General features: G+C 34.1%; 1 protein-coding gene across 1 annotated transcript; it reads right to left on the minus strand.

Annotated features, from left to right (window-relative positions):
- Window positions 1-15,899: 15,899 nt before the first annotated feature.
- On the minus strand, window positions 15,900-18,083 carry LOC112097447. The gene is made up of 3 exons (XM_024182823.1): window positions 17,396-18,083; window positions 17,045-17,265; window positions 15,900-16,144 (listed from the first exon to the last, which is right to left on the minus strand). Exons 1-3 carry the CDS (start codon window positions 17,559-17,561, stop codon window positions 16,049-16,051), a joined length of 483 nt encoding a protein of 160 aa, XP_024038591.1. The 5' UTR covers window positions 17,562-18,083; the 3' UTR covers window positions 15,900-16,048.
- Window positions 18,084-20,909: the final 2,826 nt, after the last annotated feature.

Raw genomic sequence — 20,909 nt, forward strand, 5'->3', positions numbered from 1 at the left:
TCGGGCGATTAAGGGTCCTTTCGGATCTCAACAATCGAACGTGGGCAATCGTGGGTTGTCGTGTTTTTCCGCAGTTTGGGGCGTGGTGAAACTGTTGCATTCACGTGGGATCGTGCCCTCTTTTTGGATGTCTGGTTTCTGGTCGGTACATGTCTCTGGTTGGTCATCAATTATACCACAGAGAAATACTTCAACCTGGAGTCTGCTCATACTCCTTAGCCGAGGAGACCTGTCCTCACTCCTCAGAGTATTGAGGAAATAGGGACATGCCTAGCTGGTGATCCTTTACTACCCAAACAATTACCTTTTCAAATATTTGCTAATAAATCGGTAGAGAAATTAGGAAAACTTTTTTTGTCAAAATTAATTAATTCTTGTCACAACTCATCAAAATACTCATGTGTTAAATACTTATAAAGACGTAAATTATTAATTTACTGAAATAATAGGGGATTTTGATTAATTATCTTCCCTAAATCAATGTATCAAATCAAATGTGGATTAAAAAAAACCTTAATAAAAGATACAAATTAACTACTTTAGCACAAGCTTGATGTTTTTTACTAATACAAAAGCTTCTACTGATCATTAGAATCATAATCTTGTCACGTTAAGAACTATATATAAGAGAGATATGCACGTAGATAAACAATATATAACAGTAAAAGGAATTTGGAATCACGCTTGGAAAATTTTAATTCCTCTACACCTAGCAGGCTAGCTAGCTAAATTTTGAAGTAGTTGTTGGTTGATTGCTCCAAAGGTTTGAACAAAAGATTTAATTCCATAATTGTTTGGAGCATGCTCCAGGTATATTCCAAAATTTCACAATTTTCTTTTGAAGCCTCTTGTTATAAGAAGAAGAACAAAAGCGCACATATTAAAACTCAAGTGTCCAAATGGGTGTGGCAGTACTCCCAAGACAAATGATCTTGAGTTCTTTCTTTTCCTTGACCGCATTGGCGGCCTTTATCTTAATGCTTTTCATACATTTATGATTTAAAAGAAACAATCGACAAGCATATACATGTGATGGATTAAGAATATGATATGAGCACACAATCAAAAGCTATATTATTGAATGAAATCCAACTTTAATGAGAAGAGATATTGAGTATATATTTTAATCTACAAAAATCTTAAAATATAAGTGGAATCTCTCTGTAAAATGTCTTGGATGAAATTTAAAAACAAAAATTTAAACTTCTTTACTTACAATACTGGCAGTTGATGTTATTCTGTCGAAGAGAAGTTGTTATAATGAGCTTGAAACCAATTCAAGATGTTGCAGAAAGAGGGCCTCAAAATTTCATGGTAAAGCCAACGACAAGCATCCATAAACTTTCTGTTATATTGATACACAACAATGATAATAACAGCACAACTCCATGCATTGTAAAAAATGATTTCACCAACTGATCGTGTGAAAAATGTGGAGACCGGTGAGACTGCAGAAAGAGATCATACGAAAACAGCAATAAGGCTGCATAACGGTGAAGAATTTGCTTGATTGTGTTGAGACTTATAATCATGGCCTCAAGGGCTACACATGCAATGCCATAGAAGATTATGGCCTGTAGAAAATCCCACAAGCTTAATGTATGAGTTTCCTAGAACGGCTTAGTTATGCACGGTACATTCATGTCCACAGTAACAACAAGAGTTCCAATGAGATAATGGAGAATTTTCGAATGCATAATCGATGAGAAGAAATTGCAACCATTATAAACCCATCAGAACTTATATATGTACATGTTAGTATTTTCAAATTTTCTTTTACTTGGTGTACATGTCCCCTTAGACGTAGAGATAGTTTGACTCGTGATTAATGCATTTACATCTACAGTCAACTAAGTTCAAATAAAATAGAAGGCAGAGTTTTTGAGGGCAAGGTACACTCAAAATTAATTATAAAATAATTGTCACTACGCACTACCTTATTATGTAAGTATAAACAAAGTTACAAGAAACAAATGTTCCCAATCTTACAAATTCATGAATATATTACAGCGTCCCATGTTTAAGGAAAACTATTACAATATTCACAATTCACTACTAGTCGGATTGTACGTCACTACGTACTAAATATATCAAAGAATTCATACTGTCACTCAACGCAAGTTTTAAGTTATTTAGATCAAAAGCTTTGACTTTAGTTGACCAGAGCTGAGATCATAAGCAGCTGGCCTAACAGAACTATTTTCAAAACTTGTAACTCGATCAAATTGGGGAGTTAGAGAGTGACTAATGACTCGTTGCAAAGCTTCTAAACAAAAAGTAATGAAACCTAGCTATAATCAGGAAGACCATTAGCATCTTTTGGGAGAAGCTGCCCAATATCACCTAGAGGCTGACTCTGCCAAGTAAACTCTTGAAAGGAAAAAAAAACTCGATACCTCTAAATTAATTATTGATTTAATTTAGATTGGAGCAAAGAGTGCAGATAGACATCCTTGGAATATATACTAAAATTCAGTTTTAACAATCTAGCTAAATGTCTTTAGTCTTAATGAAGTAATTTAATCATCTTCTTTTGAATCCCAACAATCTAGCTACATCAGGAGTAAAAATTTTATATATCATGGTGGAGGTTTTTGAAGTTTTAATATTGATGAATGAGCCCAACTTGATATATTTGTTGTGACCAAGATGAATGAGCTGAAGCAAGTAGTATCTGTTATGTTTAGTAGTGAGATTTTGGTTTCTTGTGGACCAAGAAATCTATTGCTCTGTCCTTGCAGCTGATATCAAGTCTCTATTTGAACAAGGAACTTTATTTTGATATATATCAAGTATCGTAAATATGGCAGGCCATCTATGAAAGCTTGTCATTAACTTTGTTGCGACGACACAATGAAGCCATTTTCCACCAACATTTGGAATTGATTAACAACATCATCTTCTGCATTGAGCCACGAGGATCGCAAGTAAAAATGTGTAACATTATCAAAACTATATTATTGAATGAACATAAACTTCTAATGAGATCAAATATAGAGTATACATTTTGATCTTATTGAAATCTGAAATATAAGTGGAATCTCCCTGCTGTTACCCTTCTTCAATTATATCGTCGACTGGCCTTTGCTGTTGTTCTGTGAAATAATTATTGATAGCTTGAAACCATTTCAAAATGTCATCGTAGATCCGACGACAAGCATTGATGAACATGCTGCCATATTGATAGACAACAATGATAATAGCAGCGCAACCTAATGCAATGTAGCAAATTATTTCAGCAACTGAGTGAGTGAAAAATGCGGCGATCAATGACACCGTAGAAAGAGACCCACAAATAACAGCAATAAGACCCCAAAAGTGTGAATGATTTGCATGATTTCGTTGGGCTACAAATGCAATACACTGGACGATTATAGCCACAAGAAACACGTACAAGCATACTCTATGAGTCTCCTTCAACGGCTGAGCTATGCCTTCTACACTTGCACCCAGAACAGCAGCAATGGTTGCAATCAGATATCCAAAAACTTTTAGGTGCGGAATCGTGGAAAAGAAATTTCCGTTTCTGCCAAAAAATCAATAGACATTCATGCTAAGGGTTATTTTTTCGGGTTCGAAATTGGAGGATTGAAAAATTGTGAACACTGCAAAACCATCCAAATTTATTTATGCCCTGCACATTTCCCTCTGGAACAATGGTGGAGAGCCATGTTTGTTAAAGTCAGAAGCTTGTTTTGCGTTCTCTTGAATGCGTTTTCTGCAATTGATCGTTTGTTGTGTTTAATCTTGATTAATTTTTTTGTGTTATTTCTTGATTAAATGGTGTTGATTTATCACCTATCAATCAATCATCCTGGGGTGTATCTGAATCTGATATTACTTCATATTATTATCACTATAATGGCTAAATAATGTTATCCGAAGAAACAGAGCAGGAACAACAACAGCAACAGCATAAGCAAACAAGCCAAACAAACCTCATATATATTACTGGGCTAAAAAAAACTCCTATATATTCATCATACTCTGCCAAAGCAGAGAGAACAGAATAAAAGGAAAGGAGAAAATTATTAATTCTACAAAACCCCAAAGAAGAGAAATTAAACTGATGGCCTTTGTTACGGAAAAAACGAAATTAAGAATGTAATTTAGCTTCTTTCATTCATTCTCAGATGACTGCAACTTAACATGATTCATGTACAGCTCTGAAAAACAACTCAAAACAGAGATACTAAACGAACCAAAGTATAGATGCACAGTAGCAGAAGCAAGCAGCGGTATACAAACCTCATGTATATTCATCGTACTCTGCCAAAACAGACTCAAAACAGACATACTAAACAAACCAAAGTGAAAAAAATGCAAGGAAAGTTTCCGTACCTTGAAGGATTAACGTGCTGTTGAATGGGAAGATCCATCATATTGATTTGAAAGAGAGAAATTTATATAATGTGAATAACCATTCAAATTTTAATGTCCATGGTTTTGCAGTGAATGGCGATTCACAATTTTATATTTATGAAAAACTTATATATTACACTGTAGTCTCCGGGTTTATTGTAAATGATGGATTGATTACGCACACAAGAGATGCCATGACGCAAGGCCGCTTTTATTGTAGAAAGTGATGCCGGTGCGAATGACTATTCAAGTCGATCCCAGTCAACGCGATTAATGAAAAATGTCCACATTATCTTTCCCTTCAAATTAAATTTATTTATTTATTTTTATTTTTTTGAAGAGCCCTTCAAATTAAATTAACACTTTATCTTTCCACTTTTATTCATTGTGAAAGAGGAACCTAGCTTGATTTAGGGTTATTACATGGTGAATCTCACTTAAAGGGCTAATTCATGTTTAGCTATCAGCGCTGGCTATTTAGTCCAAATATTAATCTAAAATTAATAATCCTCTTTTCAACATGAGTTTAAGATAAAATACTCTTTATTTAATCTAACATTTTATTATTTACCAAATTTAAAAAATTAATTGCGCAATTTATTTAAACTAGACGTTTGTATTATATTAAATATCAAAATTTATTCATTTAACTTATTTTAACATGTATTTTATTTAAGATTAAATCAAAATTTTAATTCAACAATTTATTTAAAATAGTACTAAATATAAAGATCAGACATAAAAAAAATTTATTCACTAAAATATATTTAATCAATATTGAATATTAAACATAAAAATTATTCAATTATTAATTTACAATAATAAATTATTCAATTATTAATTTACAATAATAAATTATTCAATTATTAATCATATATTAAATATTAAATTCAACGTATAATAGTATAATTTAAAGGTAATTATACTATTGTATTTAAATAGTTATTTTATCTTTATCGGATTAAGCTTACATAATCATGTTCAACATTTGCAATAAACAAAAGACAACATTCTTTATTATTCAATCAAGTATAATCTAATTTTTATGTAAAAAAAAAAAAAAAAAAAAAGGAGGCTGTATTCCAGCTTTCCTATTTTTCAGATCAATAAGTCAAATAACCCTTTATCGGCAAATTATGAAACGAATGCTAACTAATTTGGGCCAGCAGGCTTGGGCTCTATTCACCAATTCAACCGATCCAATTTGCATGCGCAACGCCAACACTTAGGTTGCGCCATTTTGCACAAATTTGAAAGAAGACGGATAGGCCGTTTACAAACAAACGACGAACTAGCGAGCCCTACGCACGACAAACGACACTGTGGCTCGGCCTCAAATTTGAGACCACAATTCAACACTTGACCTCAAATATATACTTCATAATCCCCGTTAAACCGGTGCCCGTGGCTGCTCTGTCCAAAGGAATTTTTTTTTTTTTTGTTTTTTTTGAATAGCATGAGATTTTTTTTTTATTATTAGTTCAAAACCAATTCAAGATGCTTTAGAAAATTGACTTCAAGATCTTTTGATAAAGCCGACGACAAGCATCTATAAAAGATCTCCCATTTTGACACACAGTCAGCAATGATAATAGCGGCGCAAACCCATGCAACTTATAAAGTAGTATCACCAATTGAATGAGGAATAAATGTGGAGGCTAATGAGATAGTAAAAGGAAATCTAAAGATAACAGCAATAATAATTTCTTCTTTCATAATTTGACTTATTGATGAGCAATAGATTAATCACATTCCCGTAAAGTGAAGATATGTAAGTTATATTGTATTTAACATTTCATATTACTTAGGTGGCGTTTGTTTTTTAACTTAATGATTTAAAGTGACTTAACTTAATTAATTAAGTTAATTAGAAGTGCTTGTTTTTATAACTTAATGAGACTTTTTAGATAATTTTGACTTAATAAAATAAGCCAATTTTTTTGGCTTTTTACTTAATGGAGAAATCTGAATTAAGTCAATTATTTGCTAATGTCAAAAATATCCTTACTTTATAATTTATTTTTCATGTCTATCCCAAACTCACCCATAGACATTTACCCCACATAAAAATATCCTTATTTTTTTCTTTCTTATATTATATACGATAAAATTTAAAATTTATGGTATTTTATATATTAAAATTCTAAAATAATTATGTATTCACTTGAATATAGCTTTACTTATAAATGTTAAAATATTGTGGTATTTAATATATTATTTATTTAACATTCAAATTTAATAAGGATACAAATATAAAAATATATATTTTTAGCTTTTTAAGTTGAAAAAAACAAACAACTTAATACTTATTTTTTTAGATTCAGACGAAAAAACAAACATATTATTCAGATTCAGACATTCAGATCTATTCAGAATTCAGACTAATTCAGGTCTATTCAGATTTCAGATAAAAAAACAAACGCCACCTTAGTATTAAAATACTATTATTATACAAATTCACGTTTAGCAGTTAAGCAGATTAGTAAATTTGTGATCCGTAACTCGTTAATGAAACTCTATTCTCATATCTTGTATAACCGGGCAATTATATTAAACTATATATATTCTCCTTCAATCCTTTCTCATCAAAACAAACTCTTCTAGCTCCTTCCACATGTGAAGAATTTATATTATTTATTTTGCGGTGACGGAAATCTATCATTTCGTGGATGGTCTACCAAGTCAATTTTACATAATCTGATTCCAGTCCTCATTGGTATATATCCTGGGAGCCAATGCTCAGGGTCCAATTGAGCCTTTGCTCAAAAACCGTACAACAAAAATGTAGATTTTTTTTTTTTTTGGTCCAATTAATCTATTGCTTCGCCCTTGTGGCTGATATCAAGTCTCTAATTCAACAAGAAAATTCTATCTTTTTAGGTATCATAAAAATGGCATATCGTTTATGGATGCTTCTCGTCAGCCAACATTTGGAATTGGCTTCAAACCAACAACATCATCTACCCGACACATCGCAGCAAAGGGCCGCAAGCAAAAGCGTATAACAACAATTAATCAACAATTTAACATCTTTATACATCAACGGGATATGCCTAAGAAATTAATTTCATTTTTAATTGTACGCAGCTTGTAGAGAAAATTAGATTTGATTCTTTATTTATATTCGTTAAAATATATGCAACTGTTTCTAAACTGATTTCTTATGACGCAAATCTGATTTCTTCGTCCGTGTTTCAAGGTTTGAACATTAAGTAGAGAACCAATTGAAAAGGAATAATAAAATTTCGAATGTAAATCCTTATTGATCGATCAATCAAGATGATTATTTTTTCTACTTCACCTCCTTTTCTTCTTCTTCTTCTTCTTTTTTTTTTTTTTTTTGAGGAGTTCTTCTTTTTATTTAATTTAACTTAGTGGCCAATGTTTTTCCCTGACCCCACACGTATATAACATCGAGAAATGCTAAACGTAGAGAACGGGGAGAGAATGCCGAGAGAAACGGTAGCTTGTGATGTCGTTTCGAGTGCTCTCTCGCCATTCCCCACATGACCCACACTTTTCTTTTCTCTTTTCACTTTGGCCCCCACATAAACTCCACTCCACTTCTCCTTTTGCTCTCTCCTCACCTGAACTCCACTTTCCCTTTTGCTCATCCTTTTCCCCCACGTGAACTGTTTTGTTCATTGCTAAAGCAGAAGTAGTTCATCACAAGAGAAAGGAAACGACATCAGCATGAGTAGTTCATCACAAGCCATTACTTCAGCTCAACTCGAGGCCGAGTTTCCTCTCACTCCTCTCCCCCTCTCGCTCCGTTTTTCCTCTCACGTCAGCAGCAGCAGCTTTACTAGGTCTTCGTCTCCCCTCTCGCTTCGTTTTTCCTCTCACTCCAGCAGCAGCTTCGTCTCCGTCTCCCCAGCTTCGTCTCCGTCTTCCATCTCGCTCCAGCTGCAGCTTCGTCTCCATCTCCCCTCTCGCTCGCTACTCCTCTCCCTCGCTCGCTACTACTCCATATCTACTCGGTGGTCGCTGCTCGGTGGTGCTGCTTGCTGGTCCTCGTCTCCCTCGTCTCTCTCCATCTCACTCTCTCCGTTTGGTTTGTAATTATTTTTTGATAATTAATTTTTTATAATTGTTGGTAATTTTATTTGGCAATTATTTTGTTCAGTGATTATTTTGTTGGGAATTATTTTGGTAATTTTATTGTTGATAATTATTTTTTGATAATTATTTTAATAATTAATTTATGATAATTGTTGGTAATTATTTTGTTGAGTGATTATTTTGTTGGGAATTATTTTGGTAATTGTATTGTTGATAATTATTTTTTGATAATTATTTTGATAATTACTTTTTGATAATTATTTTTGGATAATTGTTGGTAATTTTGTAAGTAATTATTTTGTTGAATGATTATTTTGTTGGGAATAATTTTGGTAATTGTATTGTTGGTAATTATTTTTTGATAATTGTTGGTAATTTTGTAAGTAATTATTTGGTAAAAATTATCGATTGGTGAAAATTGTCGGATTAAGTTTTAAAATAATTTTGTTGGTAATAATTTGTTGTTTTTTGTGGCAGTTAAAGTAGTGTAATATTGACAATGTCATCTAGCACAAATGAAAGTCGAAATTCACTGTTAATATATAATGAATGTGGTGGCCAAATGGAGCTATTAACATCAAGTGCTATAAAGAATTCAAATCGCAAATCGCAAAATTTAGAAATGTAAAGTATGCATAAACTTTCAATTGTTGTCTTCATTACGTTGTTGATGTAGCAAATGTTGGAAACTTCTACTTCCAGATCATTTGTACGTCATCAAATAAGAAGGATAATGTGGTTGCAAAGCATACGGAGTAGTTGTTGTAATACACAAATAATTAAAATATAATATGAGATTTTAGAAATTAAAAAATATAAGCATACACTAACAAATTGTATTTTTCAAAGCTTATTTGATGTCAATTATAAAGAAATGACTGATAAATATAGTGCACAGTATATAAATACCTACACAAATAATATATATATATATGATTGATAAATATTTAATAATACTTTTAGTTTTGTATATTCAAAATAAAAGAAAAGTTTAACATAAAAATACATAAACTTACCACTCCTGCTGATGCCGTTTCCTTTGCACTTGTGATGAACTATTTTTGCTTGAGCAATGAGCAAATCAGTTCACGTGGGGGAGAGAGCAAAATGAAAAGTGGAGTGGAGTTTACGTGGGGGCCAAAGTGAAAAGATAAAAGAAAAGTGTGGGTCATGTGGGGAATGGCGAGAGAGCACTCGAAACGGCAGTACAAGCCACCATTTCTTTCGGCATTCTCTCGTCGTTCTCTACGTTTAGCATTTCTCACAACCCAAAGTCGATTGGATTATTTATCCTCTTTTTAGTATGAATTTAGAATAAAATCCTCTTTATCCGTCTTTCACTTTTTATTTAATCTAATATTTATTATAAATTAAATTTAAAAAATTAATTGCCTAATTTTTTAAACCATAATTTTTTATTTATATTAAGTATCAAAATTTAGTCATTAACTTATTTTAACACGAATTTTATTTAAGATATGAGTCGTTAGCTATTTAGTCCAAATATTAATACAAAATTAAAAATCCTCTTTTCAACATGAGTTTAGGATAAAATGCTCTTTACCTATCTTTCCCTTTTTATTTAATCTAACATTTATTATTAATTAAAATTAAAAATTAAAAATTAATTGCCTAATTTATTTAAATTAGAATTTTAATTATATTAAATATCAAAATTTATTCATTAACTTATTTTAACAAAATTTATTCATTAACTTAGTTTAGCATGTATTTTATTTAATATTAGTATCAAAATTTTAATTCAATAATTTATTTACACAAGTATTTAATATAAAGATCAAATATAAAAAAAATCTTGAATAATATATCTTTAGGTCAGTATTGAATATTAAACATAAAAATTATTCAATTATTAATTTACAATAACATTGAATATTAAATATTAAATTAAAAAAATTAGTAGTATAATTTAAAAATAATTATACTTCTGTATTTAAATAGTTATTTTAGCTTTATTAAATTAAGTTCAACACATTCATGTACGATATTTGTAACAAACAAAAGACAATTTTATTTATTATTCAGTCTAATATAATATAATCCTAAAAACTTGTAATGTAAGCACAAAACCAATGCCGGTTGTATCTCATGATTGAAGCTAGCAATCATTATATCTTCAATTTCAAAACCAATCTTAGAAGTTTTTCACTTTCCTCTAATTAGCGTTTTGGTTTTTTTTTTTTTGTTTTTTCATAATTGTTTATATATTTTTTATTATACCACAATATAAAATTATTAATTTTCTCTTTTTTCTGTGGGACCTACTGTAGTGTTATGTGGTTGGCTCACTTATGCTTTTGAGTAACCAATAATAAGAGAACTAAGCACGAATCATTAGTCGCGGTGAACACCAAAACTGACATTTAAATTTTTCCTTAAACGACCGTTACATGAAACTGTATGCCCCCATTAAAGAAATTAAAAAGAGACAGTTATGATATCTTTACCTGACTATGGCAGCATCATCCTTGTTTGGAAGTGGCTTAAACAAGGAATCTATCATCTCAAGCTTTGCTGACTGGCTGCGTACAGAAGCTCTGTAACGGGAAAGTATTGGCCAATTTCTGGAGCTAATAACCCAAGAATCAAATTAAAAATAAGAAAAGAAACAAAATTTTCCGATATTATGAATTCTTGCTTGATATACTGCCAATGGGGGGTACTATCACTTTCTGCAAGCTAAACAAACTATTACATCCTACCGTAGCTACGGATGGCACGTTAGAGTGTCCAGGGGAGCCATGTGACACATCCATCCCAAAAATTATCGTAGGAACCTTTGAAACCAAAGAGAGATTTTTTGACTGCTCAATAGCCAACAAAGTATTCAAACCACCAAGCTGCATAAAAGCACCAACAATGAGAAGGATAACAGAAACAGAAAAGCAAACCATGACAAAATTAAAGAGGAAAAGAGATAAAGGTACAAGCTAAAAACACATGACAATTAAGCGAAAATAACTGAGAACAAGAATAAGCGGATCAGTTAGCTCCCTTTGGCAATTGGCATTTATCTTCAAAAGGACATTCATAAGATCATGTTCATTGACCTTAGTTGGTGCAAGGCATTGATTGAAAATTCCAAATTCTGAAAGAGTCTTTCTTTTCCACGAACCTTGGAGATTAAATTATCAGGGAAATAAGTAATAGACATCTCTGCATGGATTAGATAAAAATGAGTTAATAATAAAATGCCTAACCGTATAGGTCAGAGTCCTTTTTGTCGGGTAGGAGACAGAGAAGGAAGCAAGGACATTTTTCAAACTTTTGCTTCATTTCTACAAACATCCTGTCCACTCGAACAGGAGCTGGTGCCCGTCAGCCCGTCGAAACTGAGGATTCTCTTCAAAAACATCCAGTGGGGGACTTGTGGACTACAAAATGAAAATTGCTTATTCCCCGTAATAAGATTTTACGTAATGCAGCACACATGTATGCATGAAACTTACAATTCCCTTCATTTCTCCAAATCTAATCAAATCTCTGCACAGGCTACGTATATCACAACGAGCAGAAAATTTTACCACTGCCCAGTGATCAATTTTCGCTGCTTGAACAAATATCTATGAAGAAGACAAATAAAAAAATTGCAGCAACATTAAGAGTTATCCATGTGAGCATGGCAGAATCTAGAAGCACCACCTTATTGTGGAAGCTCCACCGCCCATTTTTAGGATGATAAGCTCCCTGTTTTCTGCCATCAACTACTTTTCAAGAAATAGAACAGCTTCAGTAATACGCAGCCAGAATAAGGCTAATAAAGATTTTCAGAGAGTGGCCAACAAAACATAAAAGTAACTGAGATAGATACTATACCCTTGGGGCAGATAAAATGCGTCCTTCAACTTTAGCAAAACGGCTGTTGATTGAAATGATGAAACAAAAACAAATGTTATGCCTTTAATCGTGCATTTCCAAATAAACACATATTTTTAGTAATTCCAAAATTTACCATGATCTCCCATAAATCCGACCTTGGAAACTTGTTATGGAGCTTTACCGAGTTGTTACAAGCTTGATCTAGCTTCTGAATTCAGTTTCCCTTGCTTCAGCTCAAGGATCGGCTTGCTTCAAAATTTACTGTACATACACACACGGGAGACGAGAGGGAGAGGGAGAGAGAGAGAGGTGCACTGCACACATGCCACTGATTTTTCAACAGTTAACTTCCAATGGGCTGAAGTTACTTAAATACAGCGGTTGAGCACAGGGACCCCTCATGTGTTAGTATAAAATTGCCCATCCCATTATGGGCGAAAATAACACAATTAAGGATATACTTGTCCATAATATACTACTGTACAGGGTATGTCAAAATTGCTCAACAATATTTGACTTTAGTCACGTATTAATTCGGTAAAATATAGAAAATAATTAGAATGATTTATGTCAGTCCACATAATGTGAGAAATAAATCTAACATGAAATGGCACAAGAACGCAACATTGGCTAAGAGTCATATTTGTTGCTTCTCATTACCTGCGCATAATGCTCCATTGAATCCTAAATAAGCAACAGTTTGAGGAGGGGACAGAAATGCTAACGTAAACAAATGGGAAAAGAAACCTACGTCAGTTATGATCTTCATCTTCTCCTGTGGCTTCTGTTGTGATTTTTCCACTAGTGCAGACCTTTGGAAAACAGTCAATGCTTTTGTATAGCGTTGTAAGGAAAGCAGGGAACAGGGCTACAGTGGAGGAGAAGAAAAGATGCAAGCTTATTGCTATATTAACCAACAAGAAAGTTCTTGGACAATCTAAGCTGCAAAATCAATTTTTTCCAATAAGAATAGATCAGGTCACCTCAATGGGAATGTAGGTAGGTTTTCTTGGCTTGCCAACATCAATACATGGAAAGTCTCCCGAAAAGCATAAATTGATGCGGCCATGGTTAACAAAATAATCGAAAACGGTTACATCAACACATTTCACATCACCATTTCTATCTTTAACCCCTGATTTCCACGAGAACCTACAAAAAGAGGAGCAAAAAGGAAATCTTGCAGCATAATGCTTGAAATAAAATGTCATATTAACAAAGTATAGGCATAGCAAATAAGATTGGAAATAAATCAGAGCAGTGATGACTTACATCTGCCGTTTGCATGTGCTGTCACTCAATCCAGTGATCCTATATTCTCGATTAAAGGGATGGACTCTTATCCTCAAATTTTTTAGTGTACGTTTAGCCTGTTAATGAAAATATGCGGCATGTTTTAAAAAATGGTTTGCCAACACAAAAATAAAGCTTGAGCTCTGTACCTTTGCCCAGTGAAGCTGATAACAATCACGCACATTTTGGTTGGCAATGAGAAAATCAACGAGTGGTCCAGGCTTTATAATTGTTGTAGTCGATCCATCTGTCATCAACTCAAAGGATAAGCAAATATAAACAGAACACTCAGTCCAGTTCCTGAAAATTACAAGGGAAAGAACAATTTGCTAAAACCTTGAAAAGTGTTGAGTGAAAGTGTTAACTTACCAATATTCAGAGACAGTCCTCCTTGTGTGGCTTGAAAACTTGAGTGGAAGCCCCAGCAACCAAGAACACCACCTCCAAGGTCAAAGAAACTCCTAGGTTCATTCTGAAAGAACGATTGACGTACAAGGAAGCAGCCCCTGTAGGAAGTGGCCAAGAATATTGAGATACTACGATGATCAATCATGCTAAAAAGGGAAGCAATTACATTAAGAGTCACTGTTTGGCAGCATGCTGCCTTAAAATGATGTCTAATACTCTAAAGGCCTCTCGAGAATTCTGTGATTCCTGACCATGCAGAGCAGCAGCAATCGCCGGCAAAGGAATTTTGGCGGGAAAGCTGATCTCTACTTTAAATGTTTTAGATTGGGATACCCGCCTTCTCTTTATCTCTCTCATTATTGCTACCATGGCCATCAGGGCTGTCATTACTAGTAGTTCTGGACAAAATAATCTCACCAAGTTAATATACGATGACATACTGTGAGAGATCTAGTGTAAATCTTGACAAGAAGTAAATTCATGCTAGTTACCTATATGATAAGAGATTATCAAGCAAAACCAGGAACTCCATTTTTTTTGTGGGGGAGGGCACCGATTGTAAATAAGCTCTTTTCTCCATCATAAGCAATGTCTTTCTCGTGCCAATTGCGCCCGGTACACCTCCATACTTCAAAAATTATCTCAATACCCTAAAATCTGTTTTTACCAAAATTTTCATCGATACCCTTTAAAAATTGATAGGAAATTACTAAGTTATCCTCATTTTAAAACATTTCAACTCAACAGACATCACCTCTCCCTTCTCTACTAAAGCAAAAAAACACTCATCTGCTGCAATTCCCTCCATTATCAAACTCAAACAAACAAACACTGCAATTCCTTCACCGGCATCACCTCTACCGAAACAAACATTCATTCTCCATACATGGTAAATCGAACTTCAACACGAGCAAACTAAGCCTGAGAAGGGGAAGCTGCCACAACTGAGAAAGCGAAGCATAGTTCGTCACTACATAATCGCCGGAGAGAGTTGATCATTTACTACAAAATTGTCAGAATGTAACTAGTTGAGACAAGTAATTCCATGTAATTACTTTTCTTGTTAATATTCAAGGGAAAAAAAACAAAAAGCTAGGGTTTTATATTGAAAAAATAGAGTAATTAGTTGTGGGTCTCTCATAACATGTTCGAAAATAAATTTCTAGTTGTTTTGCTGCATGCAAATTGTGAAAAATTAATGGATTGTGCTGATTATAATTTTGTTATGTAACACAAGATTTGGTCGTGTAAGGTTATGTAAGATTCAAGGTTGTGTATTACACGACATTTATGTATTGCACGATTACACGACCTTCATGTATTGCATGATTACACGACCTTCATGTATTACACGTTTACACGACCTTCATGTATTGCATGTTTACACGACCTTCATGTATTGCATGTTTATACGACCTTCATGTATTATACAATTACACGATCTTCTTGTATTACACAATTACACGACCTTTACCTTGTGAAATGTCATTAGTTAGAGAGATTCTTAATTTCCAATTATAAGCCATGGTAAGTCATGATATGTCTAGTTATGAGTGGAAATATTTTATCACTGCGAATGGTGTTCTTATGTGTATAACATTACATTAATTTCCTATAGTTGATATTTTTTTTTCTTAATTAATTTCATGGATTAATTATATGCAGGCATTCCTCATGTATGCTTGTATGCTTGGCCAGAGGAAGAAAGCACTTTGAAGATAAAAAAAAAAAAAAAAAAAACTTTTTAAATGGTTGTAATATGTTTAATTGCGACTTTAAAATTACACGAATTTTTCCATTAATCATTAGATTAATTTAGTTCTTTAAAGACTTAATTTGTGCTAAGAATTTATATTTGCTGCTATGCAGAAAATGTCAACAAAAATTATTAAAAAAAAGAAGTGAAATTAAATTGGAATCTAAAAAAATTCCACATCATCATTGGTTTGAATTGTAACTGGTGGCATAGGATCAGATGTCTTAAGTTTGAACTTCATTGTGATTTCGAATTCCGAAGTATCTATATCAATAACTTCAACTATCTTCTCCACCAATTCGGCATATGTTGTCGATCGTGGTATCATTATCCCTTTAGCCTTTGAACATTTGAACTTATACTCGTCATTTTGCTCAATCCATTCACCATTGAAGAGAATAGGCACACGTACCAAAACCATATCTGATGATACAATAAAAACAATAATATTAAATTTCATATACAAGTAACTACACGACCTACATGACCTACACGACTATATTACTTACACGACTATATTACTTACACGACTTACACGACTATATTTCTTACATGACCTACACGACTTACACGACTATATTACTTACACGACCTACATGACTAACTATATGACGTACACGGTATCAAAAGAATGCATGACTCGAAACATTTTCGCCATAAATAAGTTATATTGCTGAAAAAAATAATTAAATAACCTACATTGCATATATTTCTACGTATAAGAAAAAATGGTAAAAATAAAACATTGTAATGTGAGGAAAATTTCTAAATTTTCCTAAAAATTAAAAAATTTAAAACCCAACAACATTAACATACCTTATTGGGTTGTTTAATAAGCAATGCACCTTTAAAGAAAGAGTGGGTGTTAAAGAAATGAATACATAATTGTATTTGTGTAAGAAGTTATGAGAGATTTTGAGAGATTCTAAGAGATTTTGAAAGAATCGGCAGCAAAAATAGATTTTGGTGAAAGAAATGAGGAAAGAAATATGAAGACAATTCATTGAGTGAATTTGATGCATTCATTAAGGGTATTCCTGATTTTACTCACATTTGTTAGGGTATCCATGAAAACCAAAAAGAGAGGGGGTATTTAAATAATTTTGAAACTATTAAAGGGTATTTAATTAAAAACCCCGTCTTTCTCAGCAAGATCAGCACTATTAGTCTCACAAACTTTATCAATTATCTTTCTTCAGATTCCCTTTGTTTCAACGGGACAGCCATCCTCATAGAACAAGGCAGCCTTTTTCAGTGAAAAAGAAAGTGTTCAGCATCCCGAATCTAGAGGGAGCTATCGAAACAAGGACAGAGGAAACTTACACTATAATGAAAAATGTGGCCACTAGCACCGGTGATGCTGACTTTGAAATGATTCGAGAGAAGAGATGTTATTTCTCCTTTTGAACCAGAAGGCTTTGATATTTTTTTAGTCACCTCAGGACCAGTTACCGATTTAATCTGTGAAGATTCTACATTTGGTGGGATTTCAGAGGGAGACGGACCGTGAGCTTCTGAATCTTTAGGAAATTTCATTATAATACCTAACATGAAAAAGATGAAATATATTGGGACATGAAACATAAATAATGTCATTGTATAAATTGCCATTGTACAAATTGAGGTCAAAATACAATTAAGCTAAGAAAGCAACAATCTAAAGACATGACTTACACCAGAAATCAAATTGAAAGTTGTAAGGTGGGTAAGGCATTATATTGGTCAAAGAAAAAAAAAACCAGTATTGTAAACCATTTCCAGAATCAAGCTTCATATTGCCAATTGAAAAAGACAACCGCAAGGCATGTAGCTGGCTAAGTATGAAAAATGTCCAACACATGAAGCATCTGCAGTGAATTTGATATACATGTACATGGGAGAGTAAAATGGTGTAACAGGTACCATTTAGAGACACAGTGTTTACAATCCGAGCTCATTATACAGCTGGGCAATGCCTGATAGAAAGTTCTGTAAACTATCGTGGAATTGAACACGCACTACAATAACAAAATCAAATCTAACCGCTTGATGAGAGGAAGGACATTATAGAAAGTGTCATTTCGAGGCTCTTTCCGCACCAGAACACTTAAAAATGACCAATTACCTTAGCAATTGAAATAGTAGGATTGTCAAAATGACACAGTTTTTATCCAAAATGGTTATATCAATACCACAATAGATAATAAAAACAACTCTAGTCAATGGGATGTAACACTGGAACAGAGCATGAAACTGTTGCAGAAATCGACATAGCAGCTATATTTAACTTAAGAAACATAACTCAAGAAACAGATCACACATCAAAAGAGGCCTTAATTTCTTGAATTATTCTTAGGATGTATAAAACAATTGGGTTGAAAGCTAATTGAATAACTGAGAAGTAGAACAAGGTTAGTTATGATGCACAGAATGTGTGTTCTTTGTGACAAATAAACAATTAACACACCAGAGATGCTTCCCTTTTGTACTTTCTTCAAGATTTTGTACGTTCAGATAAATCAAAACTGAAACACTAGCGTTCAAGTTTGAAATAAACAAAACAAATGGACGAAAACGTTCCTCATTCCACAAGAAATATAAGGGTATTCGAGTAGCTTCAAAGTTCTGCCTCTGAAGAAATGACAGAGATGCTGCAGCACTTTCAGTTTCACTTTCACTTTATTTAAAAAAAAATGAAGAAAAAGAGGTGCTATGCTGGTCATAAGACATGCAAAGTACACCAAAAATGGAAAGCAATACATTATGCATGGGAACAAAAAAAACGTACAGAAATGAACCGAAATGCAGAACAGTGAAGAAGCAGCTAAGTTTTTTTATGTTGAGATGAATAAGCAGAAGGACTAAAATGTAAAATGGACAAAGCGAATTGAACAAAACTAGCTAAAAGATGAGAAAGGAAACCTAATGCTTAGCAGATGCTCTGAGGGATGAGGCATTGACCATTTTCATTGAATATAAAGAGAAGGAGACGCACAGAGCGTCGCAGTCAGAATGTAACAATCATTTTTTGTCTTTTAACATCAAACTTTCATATTGTCTTTTAACAGTCAGAATAGAAGATTCGGCCCGCAGTTGATAGAGGAAAGACTCGATAGATTTCTCGGGAGTAAAGACTGGGAACAAAGCCCCTATAATCTGATTGTTTCCAACCTTGATACTTGGTGCTCAGACCACAGCCCTGTCATGCTAGAAATGCAAGAAAGGAATAAGTTTGCCTGGTACAAAAAGAATTCCAGCCCAAGAGTCTTTTATGAGGATATGTGGAGCCATTATGAAGTTTGCAAGAACATAGTGAAAGAAGAATGGTTGAAGGGTGGCAGCTGGAGTCAAGGGGATCCGGTTACAATCTTTAAAAAAACATCCAACAACTGTCTGGCCCAGCTGCGGATATGGAGTCAGAAAGAGTTCGATGGGCAAAAAGAAAAGTTGAAGCAACTGAAGAAAAAACTTTCAGAAATGAAGCACAATTTCACGCAGAGGGAAGAAGTGAGTGAGATCAAAAGCACGGAGGAGCAAATTGAAAAAATGCTGCTGGATGAGGAAGTGTACTGGAAGCAAAGATCCCGAGCAGACTGGCTGAAGGAAGGAGACAAGAACACGAAGTATTTCCACTCAAAAGCTTCATCTAGGAAAAGGAAGAACCGAATATGGGGGGTCATGGACCAGCATGATGTATGGGTTGATGATAGAGAGGGGGTCGAAAAACAGTTCTGTGAGTACTTTGCAAGTTTATTTACAACGTCCAGCCCATCAGAAAAGCAAATAGAGGCTGCTCTAGCAGGATTAAAGCCAAGGGTCACCTTAGAAATGAACAACCAATTGGATTCGCCTTTCACGGAGGAGGAAGTCTCCACAGCTCTTTCCCAAATGTGTCCAACCAAAGCTCCCGGACCTGATGGACTGCCAGCAGCCTTCTTCCAAAAGCACTGGGACTCGGTAAAGCTTGGTGTTATCTCCACTTGCCTCCACATTTTGAACGGTAGAGGTACAATTACTCCCCTTAATCACACTCATATTGTATTGATCCCGAAAATTCTTAAACCCCAGAGAGTGACAGATTTTAGGCCAATAAGCTTATGTAATGTGATCTATAGGATTGTCACCAAAACAATTGCAAATAGGCTGAAACAAATTCTTTACGAGGTTATATCCCCAACTCAAGGGGCATTTATTCCGAATCGTCTAATTACTGATAACATCATAGTCGGTTATGAATGCCTACACAAAATCCGACATAGTAAGGGGAAAAAACATGGGCTGGTGGCCCTTAAGTTAGATGTTAGCAAGGCCTACAATAGAGTGGAGTGGAACTTTTTGAAACAAACAATGTTAAAGCTAGGTTTTTCAATCAAATGGGTGGATTTAATTATGCATTGTATCACAACAACATCTTTCTCTGTTGTTATCAATGGAATGGCTATAGGATTAATCCACCCACAAAGAGGGCTTCGACAGGGCTGTCCCCTCTCCCCTTATCTTTTTTTAATGTGTGCAGAGGCTTTCTCCAACCTCCTGGTACAGGCAGAACAGCAAAGGCACATTCATGGAATTCATTTCGGCAAAGATGCAAAAGTCTCCCATTTATTATTTGCCGATGACAGCTTAATCTTCACCCGAGCAGCAGTAGAAGATTGTAAACACTTGAAGGCTTTATTTGAATGCTATGGGAAAGCTTCCGGGCAAATCTTCAACTTCGAGAAATCTTCGATGTTCTTCAGTAAAGGCACAAGGAATGATCAAATTACAGCCATAAGCGAGATTTTCCAGCTTAAGGTGGTCTCTCGGCACGAAAAATACTTGGGACTGCCCTCAATGATAGGAAGGAAGACAAAGAGTTTCTTTAACGAAGTTAAGTTAAGGGTGCTGAATAAAATCTCAAGCTGGCAACATAAGTTCTTTACAAGTGGAGGAAAAGAGGTGTTGATTAAAGCTGTTGCACAGGCTATTCCAACTTATGCCATGAGTGTTTTTAAAATTCCTCTAGGGCTGTGTGAGGATATCCAAAAAGCAATGGCAAGGTTTTGGTGGGGAACAAAACAGGACAGAAAAGGTATCCACTGGGCGTGGTGGGAAAGAATTAGTCACTCGAAAGCTAGAGGCGGAATGGGTTTCAGAGATCTCTCAAGCTTCAACCAAGCACTTGTAGCAAAGCAAGGGTGGAGAATTATGCAATTTCCAAGCTCGCTGG

This window comes from Citrus clementina, unplaced genomic scaffold (assembly GCF_000493195.1).
Source record: "Citrus clementina cultivar Clemenules unplaced genomic scaffold, Citrus_clementina_v1.0 scaffold_6, whole genome shotgun sequence".
NCBI lineage: Eukaryota > Viridiplantae > Streptophyta > Magnoliopsida > Sapindales > Rutaceae > Citrus > Citrus x clementina.

Coding starts and splice junctions, on each gene's coding strand:
- LOC112097447 (XM_024182823.1), bottom strand. CDS start 17,561: ATGTGTTGGACATTTTTCATACTTAGCCAGCTACATGCCTTGCGGTTG. Junction 17,266..17,395: donor CTTTCAATTTGATTTCTGGT/GTAAGTCATGTC, acceptor TTTTCATGTTAG/GTATTATAATGAAATTTCCT. Junction 16,145..17,044: donor GCCACATTTTTCATTATAGT/GTAAGTTTCCTC, acceptor TTGTATCATCAG/ATATGGTTTTGGTACGTGTG.